The 22,641-nt window shown below is 37.9% G+C and overlaps 2 protein-coding genes across 6 annotated transcripts in view; both read left to right on the top strand.

The window, feature by feature from the left end:
* The window catches only part of RABGAP1 (RAB GTPase activating protein 1), a 178,280-nt gene that overhangs the window by 95,329 nt on the left and 60,310 nt on the right, over positions 1–22,641 (top strand). The window lies entirely within an intron of this gene.
* GPR21 (G protein-coupled receptor 21) lies at positions 5,192–14,046 on the top strand. The gene is made up of 2 exons (XM_053204658.1): positions 5,192–6,740; positions 7,171–14,046. The coding sequence occupies exon 2, from the start codon at positions 7,563–7,565 to the stop codon at positions 8,610–8,612; it is 1,050 nt and encodes a 349-aa protein (XP_053060633.1). The 5' UTR covers positions 5,192–6,740; positions 7,171–7,562; the 3' UTR covers positions 8,613–14,046.

The raw sequence follows: 22,641 nt of genomic DNA, 5'->3' as shown, positions 1-22,641 counted from the left end.
TCCCAAAATAGCCCATGATTCTGTTTCACAGCCGAGTACTCCTGCTGTCTGCTTCTATAGGAAAATAGGTTTTGAGTAGACTTTTAAAACTATATTGTGTGCTCCCACATAGCAGTTGCTGTAGTAGGCCTGCTATAGACTGAATGTATCCCCCTAAATTTCATGTGTTGAACTCATAACCCCTACAATGTAATGGTATTTGGAGGTGGGCCTTTGGGAGATAACTAGGTCAAAAGAGAGCAGCTCTCATGAATGAGATTAGTATCTTTATCAAAATGACCCCAGTTAGCTCCCTTGCCCCTTCTGCCTTATAAGGACATAGTGAAGATGACCGTGGATCCTGATGGGATGCCAAATCTGCCAACACCTTGATTTTGAACTTCCTAGTCTCCAGAACTGTGCTAAATTTCTGTTGTTTATAAGTTACTCAGTCTGGTATTTTTGCTATAGCAACCTGAATGGACTAAGATACATTTTCTTCAAATTGGTATTTATGAAAATAATTTCAGGTCTCTATATCCTATCTCTGTAATATCATGTCTCCTGTAGTGAGTTTCTGTAAGTCATATCTGCCCAGGGAGTTCTAAAGGTTTCCTGAATTATAAGACTGGAAACATAATAGGCTTGATCATATTAAAATACCTGATTTTTGATAATTTTTGATCTACATATAGGCAATTTCATATGCATTGACCTAATAAATAGGTGAATTAAACTGTTACCATACTAGGGCTTTACTTGAAAGATCTTCATTCAGAATTGCCTGTTGTCTTATTAGGCATTTGTTGTTTAGTCAGCCATAAATACCTTTGAAAGCCTGCTTGATGTCAGCCTTGTGCTAGGCTTCATGGATATGCCAAGAATAAAATATACCTGCTCCCTGTTTGGGAAAGACTATGGTTTAATGAGGGAAACAAACAATTAACTAACCAATTACAGTAAAGTTGTATGAGAGTTACAGAAGAGAAAATACATATTGTTGTGTGGCACATGACAAGGACTTCTCATCTAAGGATTTGAAAGGTGTCTTGTTCAGAAATTACCAAAGAAGGGGATTGTTGGGCTGGGATAGGGTGCTTCGTGGCATGTGTGATGTTAAAAATCAGTGGGAAAGCATGTGCCCAGGGGTGTGAGAGAGCTTGGCAATTTCATAGAGTGTGAAAGGAAATAAGGCCAGAAAACATAGGTAGGGGCCAGATCTTCGAAAGCTTAAATAAGTCATATTTGAGATTTCTGGCAATAGAAAGTCATTGAAGCATTTTAAGCAGACAAATCATATTCACATTTAGAAGGCAGTATGCAAAGTGGATTGGAGTATATGTCTGAAGCCAAATTGTCTTGATTCAAATCCCAGTTATACTATATTTAAGCCATTGACATTGGGCAGTTTAACATTAGACTTGTGTTTCCTTATCTGTAAAATGAGAGGATAATTGTACCTTATTTGTAGAGTTGTTAGAATGAACTTAGACAAAACATTAGGTACAATTTATAACCCATAGTAAATATAAATTATTGCTTAGTTACTGCTGTTACTTGTGTTACTATTATAGAATGGTCATTCCAGTTACTTGAATTAGAATGGAGTAAGACTAATTGAAGCAAAACCTGTTAGTGAGTTAGGCAAGAGATGATCGTGACTTGGATCAGAGCAGTGGCAGAAGGGATAAAGAAAGATATTATTTGAGAAGTTTCAGAGATAATAGAATCTTTGGAACTTAGTGATTGACTGAATATAAGAGATGAGAGGAGTAAAAGAAGAGTCAAAGGCCCTCAAATTTGTTCTGGAATGACATTGGTACGTACATACCCACATTAGCTGCACTAAAATAATATGTTAATTAAATAAATCCACATTTAAACCTCATTTTTACCTAATAATAAGTAATGCCCAGAAGTGAATCTTACAGATTAGGGGAACTGAGATTGATCCTTTCTCATCTGTAATCATTAAGCCACTGAATAGGTTGAGAGAAGTATAAATATAATTTGGACAGTTTTTGTTTCATCTTTCTGTCTTATTTCTTTTTTAGTTCTCTTTGTTGTTTTAATTATTTAGTATTAGGTTGATCCATACAGAAGTTACCAGTTTTACAGATCAGAAAATCTTTAACCAGAAATGAAATGGTTAAATGTTGGCCATCTTTACATGGTTCATCCAGTTATATTCTCATTCTGTAGGATTTTTTTTTTTTTTTTTTTTTTTTTTGAGACAGAGAGCGACAAGCCAGGGAGAAGGGCAAAAAGAGAGAGAGAGAGGATCTTAAGCAGGCTCCACACTCAACACAAAGCCTTATGCAGGGCTCAATCCCATGACCCTGGGATCATGACCTGGCCAAAATCAAGAGTCAGATGCTCAACCAACTGAGCCACCCAGGTGCCCCTAATCGGGGCTCCAAGGGTCCATTTTGAGTTGGATTGACCATTAAAGACTGGAAGAAAATTGATGTGATGGCATAAGGACAGGTGGAACTGAACCCCATGAAGTAGGTGACTTAAACTTGGCATCATCCATTCAATGTAGCTCTGGGAGGACATCTTGTGGCCAGAGTTTTTGTTAACTTTACCAAAACGGACATGTTATATATTATTTTGGCTGTTTTTTGAAAACCTAATTATAAAACTAGTGCAATTGGCCCTTGACCAATGTGTGAGTTAGACGGCATGAGCCACCACACATTTGAAAAACCGTAACTTTGGACTTCCCCAAAACTTAACTACTAATAGCCTACTGTGGACTGGAGGCCTTACCAATAGCATAAACAGTTGATTAGCACATGTTTTATATGTGTATTAAATACTGCATTCTTATAATAAAGTAAGCTAGAGAAAAGGAAATGTTATGAAGTGAAAATACGTTTATAGTACTATGCCGTATTTATTGAAAAAAATCCACTTATAAGTGGATCCATGCAGTTTAAACCCATGTTGTTCAAGGGTCAACTCTACAAAGAAATTAGGAAATCCAGAAAATACAGAAAAACGTAAAGAAAATTAAAAATCATTTTTAATCCCACCTACCATCCACTGAAAAGTAGAGTTGATTTCCAGTGTTTCCTTCCAATCATTCATATATATATATACACACACACACACACACACATATACACACACACTATATATATACACACACACACACACACAAAGAAATGCTATTTTTTAAAAAAATTGTATCTATATCTATACACATATATACATACATAAGAGACTGCATTATTTTAAAAAAGAAATGTATAACGAATGGAGCTAGTATTATGCTGAACGAAATAAGAGAACCATATGATTTCACTCGTATGTGGAATTTAAGAAACAAAATAAACAAGCAAACCAAGAAACAGGCCTCTTAGCTATAAACAACTAAGTGATGATTACCAGAGGGGAGGTAGGTGGGGCATGGGTTAAATAGGTGATAAACACCAGATGTTGTATGGAAATGTTGAATCACAGTATTATACACAGTAGTAATTATATACAGTAGTAATATACAGTAGTAATACTACTGTATTTATATAGTAGTTATATACAGTAGTAATACTACTGTAATACTACTATTACACTGTAAATTAACTGGAATTTAAATTAAAACTTAAAAAGGAAATATATATATAGATTTTTTTTGAAGACATAGACTTATTGTCACCTTATGTCATTAACTTCGTGTCTTTTGAAGAAAGTGTTTTTCTTTGATCTGAAACAAAACATTTAACTCTTGATTGATTTGATAAAGTGCGGCTCTCAGGCTTTTTTTTTTTTAATTTCCTATATGAATATTTTGATTATAGCCCCAAGAGAAATTTTACTAAAACAGAAATGAAGTTGGAAGAACTATTATTATGCTAGTGATAGTAATGTAATAGCTTGTATTTTTTATTACATTTTTAATTCTTTAAAGTAATCAGCCAACAGTGTCTTTTTTATCACCATAATTGTCTAGTTTTATACATGAGACACCTGAGATGAAGAGAGAGTAAGTTACATGACAGAATTCACAAGTAGTTAGAAAAGTTTATACTACTGACTTTGAATGCTTTTTTTATTTATTGAAATATAACTCAGAAATCTTTCCTTTTTTCATTCAATATTAAGCACTCAAACAATGAGACTTCAAAAATAAAGTCTGTGGTAAATGTATAGAATAGTGAATAAATCACCTGGTTTGTCTGGAAGACAAGGTATTGGGGAGGGGGGTGGAATAGTGAGATCAGATTGGAAAGGCAATAGGGAGCCATTGACTCTTCTTAAACTTTGGATACCATAATAAAGCAAATGCTATTGGATATTTAGGCAGAAATGAATAGATCAGAAAAATGAACAAGACTAGAAGCCCAGACAATATTTAATGATGGCCTAAAGTATTAAAAACTGAATTAAGAGCCACCATAGAAATAGATTCCCGGGAATCTGGTGAGGGGGAGAGAGTGGTCAAAATGATTCCTAGGTTTCATAACTGAGTGCCTGGGAAAAAAGAATGTTGGAAAAAAAAAAAAGAGGGTGATTTGTTGAGGAAAATGATTTTAATTTTGAGCATGCTGTGGTTGAAGTCTACAGGATGTCCAGGTGGAAGATGTATATATAGAGTAGCAGGCAAATTAGAAATGGAAAAGAATGCTCAGGAGTGAAGTCAGAACTGGAAACATATAGACAGAGAAATCATTAGTGTAGAGGGAATAATTGATGCCATATCACCATTCTATCTTTTCAGATACTTTCACTGCCTTGCATATGTATAGTTTTAATGCATTTGAGGAATGTGTGACAACAAAGTTTCCAAGTGACTGCTGTGGGCCTCAGACCTGGGCATTCACAATAAGAGAAGCCCTTTAGGTATCAGAGGACCCCATCGTCGAGCAGTACAACATGGTTGGCGGAAAAGCACAGACTACTTAGGAAGGATATTTTAATTGAGAAGAAAAAGAGTAAAGTTATATACTCTCTATATGCTAAGTATTGATAAGCCCTTTTTTTTTTAATTTTTTTTTCAACGTTTATTTATTTTTTTTGGGACAGAGAGAGACAGAGCATGAACGGGGGAGGGGCAGAGAGAGAGGGAGACACAGAATTGGAAACAGGCTCCAGGCTCTGAGCCATCAGCCCAGAGCCTGACGCGGGGCTCGAACTCATGGACCGCGAGATCGTGACCTGGCTGAAGTCGGACGCTTAACCGACTGCGCCACCCAGGCGCCCCATTGATAAGCCCTTTGTATGTATACCCTGTCGCCTTTATTTTGCAACAACTCTGTAAAGTAGGAAGTACTTTATTTTTATAAATGATGAAACTTGAGTGTAAAAGAGGCTAAGTAATATAAGAGCAAGGATTTGAATCAGATGGGTGTTCAGTGCCATAGGGTTTTTTTTATATGCCACACTTTGCTATGTTCTCCAGTAAGACCTGTCAAATATATCTCTCAAGCTTATGTGCAATACGTTCTTCAGTTTCTTGCCTTCATGTAATAAGCACAGTGCTTTTGATCTTAAAATATAATTAATTCAGTTCTGATCATGGGTGGCTGTTTGCTTTCAATGAGAAAGCACATATGTAAAGCAAAAGTTAAAATTGGATCAGATAATGTGTATCTCTGTCCAGGTGTGCCGACTTTATAGAATACTTAGAAATGCCAACATTAGTTTATTTTCTTTTACTCTGTTGGATATGTGGAACTTTATTTAGAAGAATAAATTGAGAGTCCAAAGACACCTGGAGGAAAAAATACTAAAAAAACCACATTTCTAATTAGCTGAAAATTGTCACTACCAGAAGAGCCACAATGTAACTCCAACTTGCATTGTTTTAAGTAAGCACAAACAAGATTGTGTAATCTAAGATACATAAGCTAATTTGTACTGTGCATTTTACAGTTTTAAAGCCTGAGTGGAAATGGGTATATTTACTTGTCCATCATTTGTTTGTATATTTGTGTACCTGATTCTCAGTAAACTAGAAGAAATGGTGTCTCAAAACTGTAGAGGAGTATTGAGTACAGAAACAACATGATTGTGTGCTGTTTCCTCAGTATTCAAAATGAGTGAAGTTTTCTTTATTTTTTTCTCTTGAAAAACTGATTGTTTGCTTTGTTATTTTTGTCATCTATCTTAAAATTGGCCAGTATCCAGTGAATTGTGAGAGAAAATGCTAAATATTTAGCCTTCTAGCTAGAACTTCTTGTGCTGCTAAATTTTGATTTCTCAGTTGCCCCGCACTGTTAGCACACTTTCATTCTTTAACATTGCTCTTTGTTCCTGAGGAAAATGCTATAAGAAAATAGGAATTTCCTCTCACCATTACGCCTCTGGCAGTGTGTTTCCATCTAATTCCTGGCTGGCACTCTGTCCAGGTTACAACCCCTTCTCATTACTAGCAGAGTCTAAATTCTGCTCATCTACTAAAAGGGGGATTCCAGACAGACGAGGAAACAGCTTTCAAACACTGCACTGCAGGCATATTAAGTTATTCCCCCAATGTGTAGTCGGGAAATCAGGGACCACTTCTCTGGCGATGAATTCTAATGAGCTGCTAAAGATGCCGAAGGGTGTGTGTACACAGGCGTTTTCTTTCCCCTCCCCCCTTCTTCCTTTTCCCAAGCCCCCTCTTCTCCCCGTTTCCCCTCCTCCTCCTCCTTTATCCCCTCCCTCTGTGTCTCAGTTCTGCAGTAAACGGGGCTGAGGCACATTCCTGCACTGCAAGGCTTTCTCTTAAGGATGTTTTGTGGCTTTTGTTTGGATTGCAGCATGCAGAATTACAGGTAACACTTTGAAATTGAGCTAGACAGATAAATTCTGTTGAAATGTTTTCGAAGAGGTGAAATAATTACATTGGAATCAGTGAAGAAAATGAGCTAATTCTATTAGTGGTAGTTATAGTAAGATATTTTCAGAAATGCCATAAGCAGATTCTTTTTCTCCCCCGAAAGGCTCAAATGAGAGGAAATGGGATTAGATTGATCTGGCTTGTGATTGATTTTGTTTTATGTTGATCATGAAACTTGCTGTTGTTTCTCTTCCTCTGTAAAGTAAGGACCAGTTATGTGGGGTGCTGCTGAGAGTAGCCATGAATGGTTGTACCGGGTGGGGTGGGATGGAGTGGGAGGGTTGATACTAGCCTGAGCTAGCCAGGTTCTTTGATTAGGGCATTGGATGCAAAATGTAAAATGCTCTCTCCTTTTCTTCTATCAGCTGTTCAGAGGAGACTCATTACAACTCTTGCTGAAGCTCCTAATCTTCCTCCCTTCTCTTCTGCCCCTAACCCCTACCCTCATTGGCCTGAAGACAATGTACCCAGAGTTTGCCTTACTCCCCTGGCGCTATGTGTATGGTAAACCTGGTACTATGGCCACATCTGGGACTGGCCAGACAACTGCTGCTGGTTCTCCCTATTCCAAGAAGGATTTAAAGGGGAATTACACTGCAGGCAATGCACCAGAGCAGCATCAGGAGCTTGGGGACTAAGGCTCCTCTGGCATTATTACAGACACACAGAGCTGACCGCAATGACAGCAGCTGCTCCTTTGAACTGTTGGCAGCAGCCAAGCGGCAGCATGAAGTGAGAGATCACTCCTGAGCTCAAGATGAACTCTACCTTGGATGGTAATCAGAGCAGCCGCCCTTTTTGCCTCTTGACATTTGGCTATTTGGAAACTGTCAATTTTTGCCTTTTGGAAGTATTGATTATTGTCTTTCTCACCGTATTGATTATTTCTGGCAACATCATTGTGATTTTTGTATTTCACTGTGCACCTTTGTTGAACCACCATACTACAAGTTATTTTATTCAGACTATGGCATATGCTGACCTCTTGGTTGGGGTAAGCTGCTTGGTCCCTTCTTTATCACTCCTCCACTACCCCCTCCCAGTAGAGGAGTCTTTGACTTGCCAGGTATTTGGTTTTGTAGTATCAGTTCTGAAGAGTGTCTCCATGGCCTCTCTGGCCTGTATCAGCATCGATAGATATATTGCCATCACTAAACCTTTAACCTATAATACCCTGGTTACACCTTGGAGACTACGCCTGTGTATTTTCCTGATTTGGCTATATTCCACCCTGGTCTTCCTGCCTTCCTTTTTCCACTGGGGCAAACCTGGATATCATGGAGATGTGTTTCAGTGGTGTGCAGAGTCCTGGCACACCGACCCCTACTTCACCCTGTTCATCGTGATGATGTTATATGCCCCGGCAGCCCTCATTGTGTGCTTCACCTATTTCAACATCTTCCGCATCTGCCAACAGCACACAAAGGAAATCAGCGAAAGGCAAGCCCGCTTCAGCAACCAGAGTGGGGAGACTGGGGAGGTGCAGAGCTGTTCCGATAAGCGCTATGCCATGGTCCTGTTCCGAATTACTAGTGTATTTTACATCCTCTGGTTGCCATACATCATCTACTTCTTATTGGAGAGCTCCACTGGCCACAGCAACCGCTTCGCATCCTTCTTGACCACCTGGCTTGCTATTAGTAACAGTTTCTGTAACTGTGTCATTTATAGTCTCTCCAACAGTGTCTTCCAAAGGGGACTAAAGCGCCTCTCAGGGGCCATGTGTACTTCTTGTGCAAGTCAGACCATAGCTAAGGACCCTTACACAGTTAGGAGCAAAGACCCCCTTAACGGATGCCATATCTGAAGTGACTCAGATATTGGATCACTATGTGTGTGTGTGTGTGTGTGTGTGTTTCCTTTTTATCTCTTTGTATCCCTAGCTTACTAGGAGATCTGGGACAAAATAATTCAACTCTAAGCAGTAGCAAACAAATGATCCACTGAACATACCTTCTAAGTTTGCAGAAATTATTTTCTAAAAAGTGCTTTGAATCGGAGAATCAGGATCATGAAGAGAAATTGCTCTTGATTCCAGTTTTTGTAATGTCATGGAAATGATGACATTTTGAAGATTTAAAATAAATAAAACCATATCTAACACCTCTCTTCAGCTGGCATGACTGAACCTGGGTGTGAAAAGCGTCAGCATTTTTAAAAAGCCATTTTCCTGTCGCTTTTCTAGGCTCTTTCTGTTTGGGCTTCATGTACAATTGAATTCTTTTAAGGGGAATATTAAAAAATAGTGATGAATTAACAGGATTTAAATTTTGCTTTATATATGCCAAAGTAGAACTACACTGCAGACTTCAGCACTGTCATTTAGAAAGCCAAATGTTTTATGTTTTAGGTCTTCTCTTGAGAGAATTCTCAATACATATTGTTGAATAACATGAACACCTAAGCGTTAATTTTAGAATTTTGCAGTGCACCATGAGTGAAGCAAAAAGGCAGTCAATTCATACAATTTAGGAAAAATTGAGCTACTTTCTGTGGCATGCTTCATGGGGATCTAAAGAAATGTGTGCATGGAAAGTGATTGCGCTGTAGTGTTTTTGCCCATGCCTTTGTGTGTGTGTGTATTGAAAACGTTTGAATTTAGATTTCTCTTTACAGCAAAGTGTATTTTAATAAGCTGAAAAACAAATGATAGGTTAATGGCTGCCATTTTTATAATGGTGAAAATATATAGAAATGAATCTTTAGTCTTTTTTTTTTTTAATCCACAAACTTTGAAATGTCAGAATATCTGGGAGAAAAAGATGTCCTAATAAGCAACTGAGTCAGAAAATATACTGTATATTTAACTAGTTCCTTTTTAAATAGAAGGGGATTGAGATGTTCTCTTTGTGGTTAAATGGAATCAACAAAGTAGCATCTAATCTTTTTAAAAGCATTTTTTTGGTGTTAAGAAATGCACATTTGAATGCGAGAAGGAGAAATTCGGATTAAGTCTCTTTTATTGCTCTTTCTGGACAAAAAAATCCTTTGATGTAACAGTTCTTTACTTAGTCTTTTTTTTTTTTTAAGCCAAAGTACTAGCAAAATCTATAGGATTTTTATTATTTATTCTGTAGAATTATTGAAAGTGCTGTGTATTGTATGTACTGGTGATGTTTTGTTCTTCAAGTGATTATCTTTAGAACAAGAAGTTTATTTTTCTAAAAGGAGAGAAGGATTTCCCAGCAGCTCCAGGCATGAGAGTATTTCCTCTGCTTTTCTACTGGTTTTAATGTTTTAGAAGTCTTCAGGGGGCTTATGTGATCTCTGCCTTTGGCTAGATGTTATAATCTGAATACAACAATGGTATTCAGTGAGATGGAAGAAACCCAAGGGAAATGGGTAAAGTGGAGTTTTGAATCCAACAAAGGATGCAGATATTTATAAAACAGGCAAATAGGCTTTGGTTTTCTGTCATGATATTAGAAAACCTACTACCCCTTTTAATATAAAGGGCAGCATTCTTAACGATTTTAGGTCTTAGATTTTAACTTCAAATGTGTGCTGTACTTTAAACTTTTTTATTTTAAGTGAATAAGTATTACATAAACATTTAAATTTCAGATTCTGAATTCTTCCCAAAAGCTTGCTTGCTCTTTATATTTAGTACTAAAAAACTTGATTCTAAGCTGTTTCAGTATTTAGAACTCATGTTGAAATTGCAAGTTATATTAGCAGTGGCTCTGTTAAATTGCCATTTGAATTGAAAAACCTTTTCTCTTGGATTTTGAGAAATGGTTATGCATATTTCTCCTTTATTTACATGCCACAAATCTAAAGAAAAACAAAGTTTCCTTTTTCTTCATACATGTTGGAGAAAGTAACCTGTTCAGATTTGCAGTTTGCTTGTGAGTTTTAGTTTAGCAAAGATGAGAATCTTAAAGATTAATTTTTATAAAAAACTGATGTTAAATCGGTGGAGTTTTGTTTTTGGGGGATGCTGAGCCCTTTTAATTTTTTCCTGCAGTAGCATTCCATCTTGTGAGAAAGAGAAAACTCTTTGAGAAAGATCTTAATGGAAATTTTATGGAAAGACCACTGGAAGTGGCTAATCAAGCTGATCTTTTTTTAAAATTTTTTAATTTTTTTTTTTTTTTTAATTTACATCCAAATTAGTTAGCATATAGTGCAACAATGATTTCAGGCGTAGATTCCTTAGTGCCCCTTACCTGTTTAGCCCATCCCCCCTCGCACAACCCCTCCAGTAACCCTCAGTTTGTTCTCCATATTTATGAGTCTCTTCTGTTTTGTCCCCCTCCCAGTTTTTATATTATTTTTGCTTCCCTTCCCTTATGTTCATCTGTTTTGTCTCTTAAAGTCCTCATATGAGTGAAGTCATATGGTATTTGTCTTTCTCTGAGTAATTTCGTCAAGCTGATCTTTTAATGACTCAAAAGACACCTCTTTTCATAAGAGCTTTTGTTAACAGATTTTTACATTTTTATCCTGGTACCAAATTTAGATGTTATTAGAACTACTTTTTTCACATAAGAATCTCTGTCAACGTCTCAGCCTAAAACTAGAGACTCTATACACTAATTTTAAAGAAAAATCCCCCCATTCCCCACTGGTAAACTTGCTTAATACCAGATGTCTTTCCAGTTTATCTGTCTTCATTGGACTGTATAAAGTCTACGTTTTCTTCCAGTTACCAGTTCTTTTCTCACATTCTTGATTGTCTGTACTGCCTTTTAATTTTTATTTTCTTGTGTGTGTGCATGTTAGGGGAGAACGGGGTGAGCCTGGATGTCAGCAGTCAATCTTTAGTGGCTAGGGGCATTTTCTATGTGATACATTTGGACAGTTCATATTAAAGTAACCTTTTCATCTTGGCATACTTAGTGCAACATTTGATGACGTTTGGTTTAAATACCAATCTTGCTAGTTCAGAATGAAAAAAAAGTATATTTTTAGATTCAATTACCTTGGGCTTTGGCAAGACAGTGCATTTAACTATATATGGTATGTGACTGATATCAGAGGAAGCACAAGCTTTTGGTAATTGTGTTGAAATTATTTCATAGTAAATGTTCAGATAAGACAATACTAATTGTTACATTTGTAAATTAGTTATACGTTTTTATACAGTGATTTCAGAGAAGATGTTTTTTTTCCTCTTAGAGCAGAAAAGCAGCTGCAAAAGGACAAGTGGTCTACTTTAATGAAAGAACTGTCTTATACCAGAAAGGATATTTGAATTTTTCATGGATCTGTTGACTCCCAAATTCCATTTTGTAAAGGGTTTTCCTTAAGCTTTATTGCTGGATGAATTTCTTTTTGAGCCTTTTCTAATGGCTTTTCCTTTTTACTTGAATAATGGTCTCAGTATTTTAAGGATTGGGAAAACTTGAATTTTTATACTATAAATGCATTGTCCACTCACTCTTTGAACTTGAAAATGAAGCAACAGGGTTACAAGTTCCCAGACAGTGGAGTGGTTTCTGGGAGAGTTTCCTCAGCCTTTCAGGTTTGATCGAAAAATCTGCACAGTGGCTTTGTAGGAAATGTTTTAACTTTGCTATGTGTTTTTGTATCATAGAAGACTTGTGAAATAAATTATTGGCAAACCAGAATTTTTTGTTATATGAGCACATTGTGGGAAGATTAAAGTGGGAGAAATGTGGCATTTATGATTTTTTTAAGTCTTCACAAATTGTTCTCTGTGTTGTTTTTGCATAATTTTTCTATTTCAGGTTGAAGGAAAACTAAATATTTTATATTAAGTGTACATATTAATATATTTTACATGCCCTGGCATTATTCTAGACATTTCTTATAGCTGAAAATGAGTCATTTGGCTTTTCTTCAAAATTTGGGTGACAAGGGCACCATGATATGATTAAATTGAACTTTGAATTGAGAAAAAATCCAGGTTTCTGTTACAAATTAACTAGTTTTATAAGGGCAAGTCACTTCTCTAAGCACTTAATTTCTTCTATAAAAGGAGATAATAATCCCCTTATCCCTCATAGGGTTACTTTGGCAATTGAATTAGATAATGGATGTAAAAGTACTTTGTAATATGTAAAGTGCTTTGCAATAAAAATGAGTACTATTATTTGTATCTGCCATGGTTTCACATCTGAGGAAGTCACACATAATGGAATGGTGTCCCCCTACGTTAAGGTCTTAGAAGCTCAGTGCTGGGTGACTATTCCCATGCTAGTTAGCAATCCCAAATTTGAGAAGAGAGGCATGATAAATCTTCGCCGTTCTAAAATGACAGTAGTGTTAAATTCATAAAACTGTTTTCATTTATTTCCTTTACTTGTCTGTAAAGTCTCTAAAGGCAGGGACAGTGTCTCTTCATATCTTCATCCCCAAAATCTAACATGGGAGCTGGCTCAGAGCAGAAGTTTTATAGTAAACTTTACAAAATTAATGAATGATTCTTTCTAATTATTAGTTCTAGTCATTATACAGCAGTAATGTTCAAAAGGAGGTGCAGAGCCCACAAGCACTTCTGTTTGCTCAAGGCTGTTCTAGACTGTAAATGACAAAAGGTAGCTTTTTAATACCAAGAGACTAGTGTCGGAATGTGCATGCGCTGTATGGCAGGTAACTTTACACCTGGAAACCTGGTAGCCTTGACCCAGGGAACTTCAGACACTGCTGTCAAACTGCCAGTTTCTCACAGCATGGATAAGAAACAGGTATTTGGATCACATCACCTTCTTGGCTCTGAATGCAGATAAGGTAGGCTGTAAAAATCTGTCACAAGAAAAGAGGAGGTATATAGACTATCTTGGTGAAAGAAGCTATTCTGTGGTTTTGCTTTGTCTCTCAGTCTTTACCAGTTTTCTAGTTTTGTCTTCCTTTCTTTTCTTAACATGCATTGGTCATGTATTCAGAGAGATGTGCTTCAGATGACACTGCTGGAGGTTGTGGAAAATTCTGTTTGCAATAACAGTGGGTTTAGGGAAAGCTTAAACAATCAGGAAGCCCTTATGCACCAAGCTCCACTCTATACCAGACATTGCAAATAGCTGGCCTCAGAGGGATATAAAGAAAGATCACCGGGGCGCCTGGGCAGCTCAGTTGGTTAAGCGTCCAACTTCTGCTCAGGTCACGATCTCGTGGTTCGTGATTTCGAGCCCCACATCGAGCTCTGTGCTGACAGCTCAGAGCCTGGAGCCTGCTTTGGATTCTGTGTCTCCCTCTTTCTCTGTAGCCCTCCCCCTCCACTTGCACTCTGCCTCTCTCTCTCTCTCTCTCTCTCTCTGCCTCTCTCTCTCTCTCTCTCTCTCTCTCAAAAAAAGAAAAAAGAAAAGAAAAAAGGATCACATGATTCCTTTCTTGTAGAACTTTATAGTTTTTAGATATTTCATATGGAAAAATTCTGTGATTATTTGCCTTTCCAAAAACCTCACCAGAGTAACCTTATCTGGAGGAATTTACCAAGACTTTCTGGTGGGACGCTAGGTATACTGTGCTTCTGTTTTGGGGGTGAGTTCGCCTGATACTAGTGTATAAAAATCATCATGTCACTTTATTAGTTTAAAATAAATCCGTGGGGCGCCTGGGTGGCTCAGTCAGTTAAGTGTCTTACTTTGGCTCAGATCATGATCTCATAGTTTGTAGGTTTGAGCCCTGTGTTGGGCATTGTGCTGGATCCTGCTTCAGATTCTGTGTCTCCCTCTTTCTCTGCCCCTCCCCCTGCTCATGCTCTGTCTGTCTCTTTATCTCTTTCAAAAATAAACATTAAAAAAAATTTTTTTAATAACATAAGAAATCTGTAGTGGCAGTAGGGACCAGTTGTTCCCCAATGGTAGATCTTCATGAGAGGCCAAACCATATTCAGTGTGTTGCTTGGTGAAGGTAGAATTTCAGAATGTGGTTTTGTAGTGTGAACATTTATTGGTATCTGATTAAGCCCATCTCCACAATGAGAAAACCTGATCATTAGGATCATAATAAAAGTGGAAAGCATCTCTACTGGCCAACCCACCTTCTCATTGATGTTTAATTGATGTGTTATTTCTTAGGTTTAATTAACTTCTTTTGTACTTGTCAGTTAGTAAAATTGCTTGTAATTTGTAGTAGTCTTACAAGCCTGCTACTCATTCTTTCTTTTTGAGGTGGTTTTATATCACTGGTCTTACCTTTTACCATACGACATACTGTTTCATGATTTAATATTCAAAGGGTAGCCGGCCATATTACTTTGTCAGTTGTGGGGACCAGCTCATTTTAGTTTTCATGCAGTACCTATATACTGTCTAATTAGAAAAGGAAGATATATGAAAATACTTATAAAAATTAACAGTGTCAGTCAAATAGCATTGAAACATTAAATATACAGAATGTCATATCTAGCAAAGGAGATGGGGAGGGACATTTGGACTATAAAAGATTTTAGTGCTCATTTGGTCTGATTCTCTCTTTTTACAGACAGTAAACCAATCCATTGACCACACATATATTTATGATAATATCCAGACTTCCGAATCCATTGCCTTCTCTTATTACACCATGTTGCTTTTACAGAAGTGTTTGACTTCAGTTAGCCAAGCCCTGAATGAGTAAGATTTTAAAAAAATTTTTTTACATGTTTATTTATATTTAAGAGAGAGAGAGAGAGAGAGAGAGAGGGAATGCACAAGTAGGGGAGGGCCAGAGAGTGAGACGGAGACAGAATCTGAAGCAGGCTCTAGGCTCCAAGCTGTCATCACAGAGCCAGATGTGGGGCTCAAACCCAGGGGCTGTGAGATCATGACCAGAGCCAAAGTCGGACACTTAACTGACTGAGCCACCCAGGTACCCCATGAATAAGATTTAAATAGACTAAAATGGTGTGTGTGTGTGTGGAATTTTAGGTACTGGAGGCATTATGGGCAACAATATAAATGTTAATCAAGGCTTATTATGTTTCAGGAGAATTTTGTAAACTTTGTCTTATTTAATCCTTCCAATACTGTATGAGCTAGTGGCTAGCATTAACCCATCATGTAGATGAGGAAACTGAGATTTAGAGTTGCCAGAATTGTACAGTTAATAAGTAAAAAATCTATTGGAGCACCCACGGTGGTTCATTTGGTTAAGCATCTTACTTCGCTTCGGGTTGTGATCTAATGGTTCGTGAGTTCAAGCCCTGCATTGGGCTATCTGCTATCAGCACAGAGCCTGCTTCAAATCCTCTGTCTCCCTCTCTCTCTGCCCCTCCCCTAATCACTCACACTCTTCCCCCCGCCCCCAAAAATAAATAAACATTAAAAAAAGAAAAGTAAGAAATCTAGGATTCAAAACCAGATCTTTCTGACTCCAAAGCCTATATTCTTACCTCATTTAGTTCTCACAGAAACCTTTCTGGTAGTTCTTTTTTATATCCCTATTTTACAGGTTGAGGAAACTTAGAGAGATGAAGAAAATTTTGTCAGTATATCAGCTGACTCTGAGACTTGAAAACATCACAGACTTTCTGCCAAATACAGCATATTGAGTGTGAATGTTTATTTCTGTTAACTGCACTGATAAGAATAGCAAGGGTATAATACATGTGGACAGAGAGAAGAGGAGCAGAAATGATGGCAGATAAATGAAGCCAACAAAGGTTTGGAATATAGAAACCTAGTAGATAAGTGGTAAGTGACTCAGCAGTCAACAAAGCTGAATCCTAAAGTCAGGCTGCCCAGGGGCTGAAAGAAGCAAGCTAATTTCACTGTAGAACCTGGTAAATACTTGATAATTGGATCCCGAGATGCCTCTACAGGCAGAGAATAGTATGAAGCTGAAAACTGAAGAATTGTTAGGAAGTTTATGTAAGCAACATTTAAATACCCCTCCACACCACCTTGATCACCATCCCAAGCTGCCCCAAGCAGGCAACTGGTTTTTCACCGTCCCAGCAGAAAGTGGGAGATTTCCTCTTTGGAGAAGAGGTCAAACCACAGACCTTCTGGATGCCAGACATAGCTGAGGATGGCACTAAGATACCTTTGAAAAGTTGGGTGTCACGAGAAAGTCTGCATATTAAATACTCAGTCTCCTTGTCCCTCTGCACTCCCAGAATGCTCTCAGCCAGCCTTAAATGAGTCTAGTCTGGGGACTGATGTTTGAAGGCTCCCAAACCAGTCACATTACCTGCCCAAAGCACCTTTAAGTTGGCGCTTGTCAGTCTCCTTGTCCCTCTGCACTCCCAGAATGCTCTCAGCCAGCCTTAAATGAGTCTAGTCTGGGGACTGATGTTTGAAGGCTCCCAAACCAGTCACATTACCTGCCCAAAGCACCTTTAAGTTGGCGCTTGTCAGTCAATAAATTCCACCTATTCGTACAGAGCTTCCAATTAACTTTTTACTCCTCTTTTACTATTAACAATCAGCCAGAGATCCTGGTCTTGTGAGAAAGTCATCTCATGTAATACACAGCCCAAAACAAAAGAAATCAGAGGAAATAGAAACAATTCAAGTCACAAAGTATATTTTCCAAAATATATTTTCAGAGAAGCTTTTGCATCCATTAAAGGAGAATAGGATGCTATAAGAAATGAAAAGAAAAAAAAGTAAGAGTTCTTATAATCAGAGCATAATCAGATATTTTTTAAATCCAAAAAGTTGGAAGATAAAATTGAAGTAGGCTAGATAGTGAAACAAAAGACAATAAAGTTGATAAAAACAAGACAGAGACTCAACAAAGGAGGCCCAATATCTAACTCATATGATTTTCAGAAACAGAATAGAGAAAAAAAAGGAAATTCTCAAAGAAATATCAGAAGAAACATATCCAGAACTAAAGGATATGAGTTTCCATAATGAAAAGGACCAGCTTAGTGTAATAAAAAGATTTTATGATGGCGAATCATAAAATTTTAGGATACTGGGGATAAAGTAGAGTCTTGAAAGTTTCTTGGTCTGGAGTAGGGATGGGAAAGTGGGAATTTACTAAACACAGGGATCTGAATAGCACTGGTCTTTCTGGCACATTAAAGCAAGAAGATATAGGGAATAACTTCAAATTTTTGAGAAGTGATTTTTAACTTAGAATTTTATGCTCAAACTTTGATTCAAGTGCAAGAATAAAATAAACCCATGTTGAGATATGCAGGGTCTCAAAAATAGTTATCTGCCTTACATCCTTTCTCAGGAAGTTGCTGAAGGATATGCTTCTCAGTACAAGGGATGAAATTTTAAAAGTGGAAGAGGGGCACCTGGTGGCTCAGTTGGTTTAGCACCTGACTCTAAATTTTGGCTCAGCTCATGATCTCTTGAATCGTGATATTGAGCCCGTGTCAGGCTCTGCACTGGCAGCATGGAGCCTGCTTGGGATTCTCTCTCTCTGCCCTGTCTCCACTTACATGCACGCATTCTCTCTCTCTCTCAAAAATAAATAAACTTTTTTTTTTTTTTTAAGTGGAAGCTATGGAACCCAGGAAGCAGGGACTCCTTACACAGGACAGAGGTGAAGAGAATTCCCATGGGGATGGGGAAGGGGAGCCCTAGGATGTCAGCTGTGCAGCAGACCTAGAAAGCCACTAGTCCAAATTGGAGAAAAGGAAGGAGGGCACTAGGAAGTATGTCTTTTAGGAAAAAACTGAGAGGAATTTCTGATCCTGTCAAGATTTGTAGGGGAAGAACTGGTGATAGATAACATAGAATACTGGAGGAAAGAAACAGAGCAAGTAGTAACTGCAGAAGAAATGGAAAATTAAAGAACAAAGGGTATCTAGTCATTATACACTCTGTGATTTAGTTAGCAATATTGATTTAACTAAAAATTGTAGCAAAATTACATTGAGAGTCACGATAAGGGGAAGGGAAGTGTGTGTGGTAGGTGGGTGGTGTTGGGGGCTATAACAGACAGTATCATCTCCCATACTGAAAGTCTGGAAAAAACAAAAACCAGAAAATAGCAACTTAAGTATTTTATTTAGAAATAGGAAGGAAAAAGAAAACTGAAAAGAAAAGAAATGGTTGCCTCTGGAGAACAGAGCAGGGTAGGAGGAGTGAGGGTCTGGGTCTGCTGTTTTTCTCTGTAAGCTTTGTCCTGTGACTTTTTCAATGACGTAGATGCATTATTTTTTACGAAAAGCATGACTACGTTTAGGAAAAAAGCAAATAAATTTCACCGGAAAGCATAGGTTTAAAACATATTCCTAAAGTAGAAAATGAGAGCGTACTAGCACTCTCTTACCTCTGGCCCAATACAGAGCAACTTCCTATTCATCATCTCTTTTTATCCTCCTAGGAAGACAGGCAAAGGGGAAATGATTCCACTTGTACAATTGTGGAAGCCTAGTTTGGGGGCTCTAAGACCTTTTTGATTCCAGTCTCCTACATCACTGTGCCTCATTGGTATTTGTTTGGGTCTTTTTAGATTTTTTAATTTTGGTTTTTACCAAGGGAAGACAGCAGACTGGCAAGCATCTTCTTTGACATCCTGGGAAGGAAATACTGAAAATAAACAAACGTGTGTGTGTGTGTGTGTGTGTGTGTGTGTGTGTGTGTGTGTGTGTGTGTGTGATGAGTTTATGTGTACTGGTGTACAGGCCTGGCAATGTGAGATCATGAGAGGAATGTGAAGTGCCATGTGATATTCACAGGTAAAGAGATGTGTGTTAGGTGAATTTCCGTAGAAGGCAGTATATGAGATGGAGCCTGCTCTGAGAAAAGTAGGAATTCTATAATGTTATCTCTGCCCACCCCTTGAATGAAATTTCCATAAAGTATTCAGCCAGACGGGATTAGAGGAACCCAAAAGATCAATAGACAAAAGACCCTAATAAAGTGACCTACAGTTATCAAGCAGTATATGAAACAAGAATGCTCTTTGCAAAGTAAAAAGCACATCTTTATGTTAAGTTACCACAATTGTACTCAGCCATCAAAAAGAATGAAATCGTGTCACTTGGAACTATGTGAATGGAGCTACATTTTATTGTGCTAAGTGAAGTTAAGTCAGGGAAAGACAAATACCATAGGACTTCATTCATATGTGGAATTTAAGAAACAAAACAGATGATCATAGGGGAAGGGCAGGGGGAAGAGGAGGCTGTTAACTATAGAGAACAAATTGAGTGTTCATGGAGGGAGGTGAGCAGGGGATGGGCTAAATGGGTGACGGGTATTAAGGAGGGCACTTGTTGTAATGAGCACTGGGTGTTATATATAAGTGATGTATCACTAAATTCTACACCGGAAACCAATACTACACTACATGTTAACTAGAATTTAAATGAAAATTTGAAAAAAAAAATTACCATGATTGTAATCACTTAATGAAAGATTTATTGGTTTGTTGCAAAAAGATTGTATTGGCTTTGAACAAAATAGAAGAGTAAGAGTCTTTTCAAAGTAAAACTTTAAATTCTTTGTCAGGGGGTGCTTCAGTGAATTAGTTGAGGGTCCGACTCTTGATTTCAGCTAAGGTCGTGATCTCACAGCTCATGAGATCGAGCCCCACATCAGACTCTGCAGTGACAGTGGGAGTCTGCTTGGGATTCTGTCTCTCCCTCTCTCTGCCCCTCCCCTCCCTCAAAATAAATAAATAAACATTTAAAAAATAAATTCTGTGTCTATTGGCTTTTAATAAATACTTGTTGATTTAGTACGACAGTATTTAGAGGAGAAAGCAGAAGTTACAGCATTAAACATCATGATTTATTTCTGAATTTTCTTCCAGAAGGAATGGGGAAACCCCCACTGCCAAAGCCATTTATTTATAGCTAGACCAAAAAAAAAATTTTTAAAGGCCATTTGTGGGTCTCTGTCTTCATTGGTGTCTGGGGAGCAGAATCTGACTGAAAAATCTGTTTCATTTTTTTAAAAAAAATCTTTGTTTATTGAGGGCGGGGGGAGGGAGGAAGGGAGGACATGCAGGGGAGGGGCAGAGAGAGAGGAGAGAAAATCCTAAGCAGGCTCCGTGCTGTCAGCGCAAACTGTGAGATCATGATCTGAACCAAAATCAAGAGTCAGACACTTAACAGACTGAGCCATCCAGGCGCCCCAAAAGTCTTTTTCATTTTTAAAAGTTCTTTTTCTCCATGACATGGTATTTGTAGTAACTGAAACCTTTCCTACTTAGATTATGTTAGCGTCATGTGTTATTAACATCATTGTACTGAGGATGTGTGTTGTAGCCTACAGAGGACTAGAAATGAAGTTAAAACAAAATTTAGATCCTAGTTCTGTCAACTGATTAGGTAATCTTAATTTGTCTGAACTTCAGGAGGATACCCATACTTGAGTAATGTTGCCAGTATTTAGGAGTTGGTTTAAGGTCAGATGCATGTTATAATAATGTAAAGCTGTTTACATTATTACTGTGATTCCTTTATACTCCCCCCACCCCCCAGGATAAAGAGGAGAGTAGTGAAAAGAGGATGGATTTTGGAATCTCTGGCCCTTTGTTTTCTACTCTGTAAAATGGGTTTGTGCCCTTCATTAGACTTACTGTGAAAATTAGATACCGTCGTGTTTTAAGTATATAGAATTGTGCATGGTGACATCATAGAAACTCAGTAAAAAGTTACTGCTATTATTTCTTTGTCACACAGAGGTCAGAATCTCCCAGTAGCCTCCAGGGCCTCCTGTAAAATAGCATATTCTCAGTGGAAAGGCCTTGTGTGAATGTGGAGTGGCTTGGAGCGGCCCACCCTTCTTGCAGGGTTTGTAAACCCCTCAAGTACTGCCATAATGGCTTATTCCATCAGTGCACTCATGTTTTATGTACTTTGTCTTGCTTTTATAGTATGTTCTGCAGGAAGATTACTCCTGTATAATTCTCGGACACTGAGGTAAATGTATTTAGATGGACTTCATCAAGGAACAGGTCATTGAGGCTTACAGAAAGAACTTTAGAAGGTTAGAGGTAGAAAGGAAGTTTGGGACTGCAGGGGTGAAGAGGTGTTCCTTTAATTGAAATTTGAAAATAATTTTTATTAGAAAAAGAATAAAATAATGTCAAGGGATATTTTAAGCTTCAAAGGCCTGAATGAAGAGGGATTATTTATACACTTAAGGAATAGAAACTATATAAAATATAGTGGTTAAAAGTATGTGTTTGAAAGGCAAGCCAACTTGAGTTTGAATTCTAGCCCTGCCACTTAATAGCTGTTACCTAGGGCAAGGTACATAATCCCTCTTAGTTCCTGTTACCTCAACTATTAAGATTAAATGAGCTAATACATCTGAAGCTCTTGGCACACAATAAGCATTTGATACATGTTAGCAGGTCCTGCTATCTTCCTTGTGAATAGGGCAGCATGGATGAACCAGAGCTTTCAAGTTGAGGTATAATGCAGAGTCAGGTCAGAAAGATAAATTGGAACTACGTAGTCTAGAATAAATGCCTAAGGGATTTGATTTTACTTAGGAATTGGAGGTGGACATAAGACTTTTGATTAGGTTAATTACATAATATGGAATCCTAAAGTGACAGGGTGTAGGAAGACCCCATAGACATCATAATCTAGACCCCTCCTTTCATAGATGGGAAAAGGGAGACCCAGAGTGGTCACAGTTCATTAGTTGCAGAACTGGGACTAGAATCCCGGTCTTTACCTCCCTTAGGATCTATCATGCCATCAAAAAAAAGTCCAAAGGATTGTTCACCATTGGTCAACTACTTAGAAAATGGGAGTTGTTACAGGTTTGGGAAAAAAGGAAACGAGTGTTCAGAATTTTCTGTGTATTAAAAAATAAAAATAGTCTTTCCATTGGTACTTTCAACCAAACTGATTAAGATTTGAAAAATCTTAGGGGCACCTAGGTGGCTCAATCAGCTAAGCGTCCGACTTTGGCTCAAGTCTTGATCTCGCAGTTCGTGGGTTTGAGCCCTGTGTGGGGCTCTCTGCTGACAGCTCACAGCCTGGAGCCTGTTTCGGATCTGTGTCTCCCTCTCTC

This window comes from Acinonyx jubatus, chromosome D4 (genome assembly GCF_027475565.1).
Source record: "Acinonyx jubatus isolate Ajub_Pintada_27869175 chromosome D4, VMU_Ajub_asm_v1.0, whole genome shotgun sequence".
Taxonomy (NCBI): Eukaryota; Metazoa; Chordata; class Mammalia; order Carnivora; family Felidae; genus Acinonyx; species Acinonyx jubatus.
Note: the sequence above shows the minus strand (reverse complement) of the source record. Positions and strands in the feature narration are given on the sequence as shown.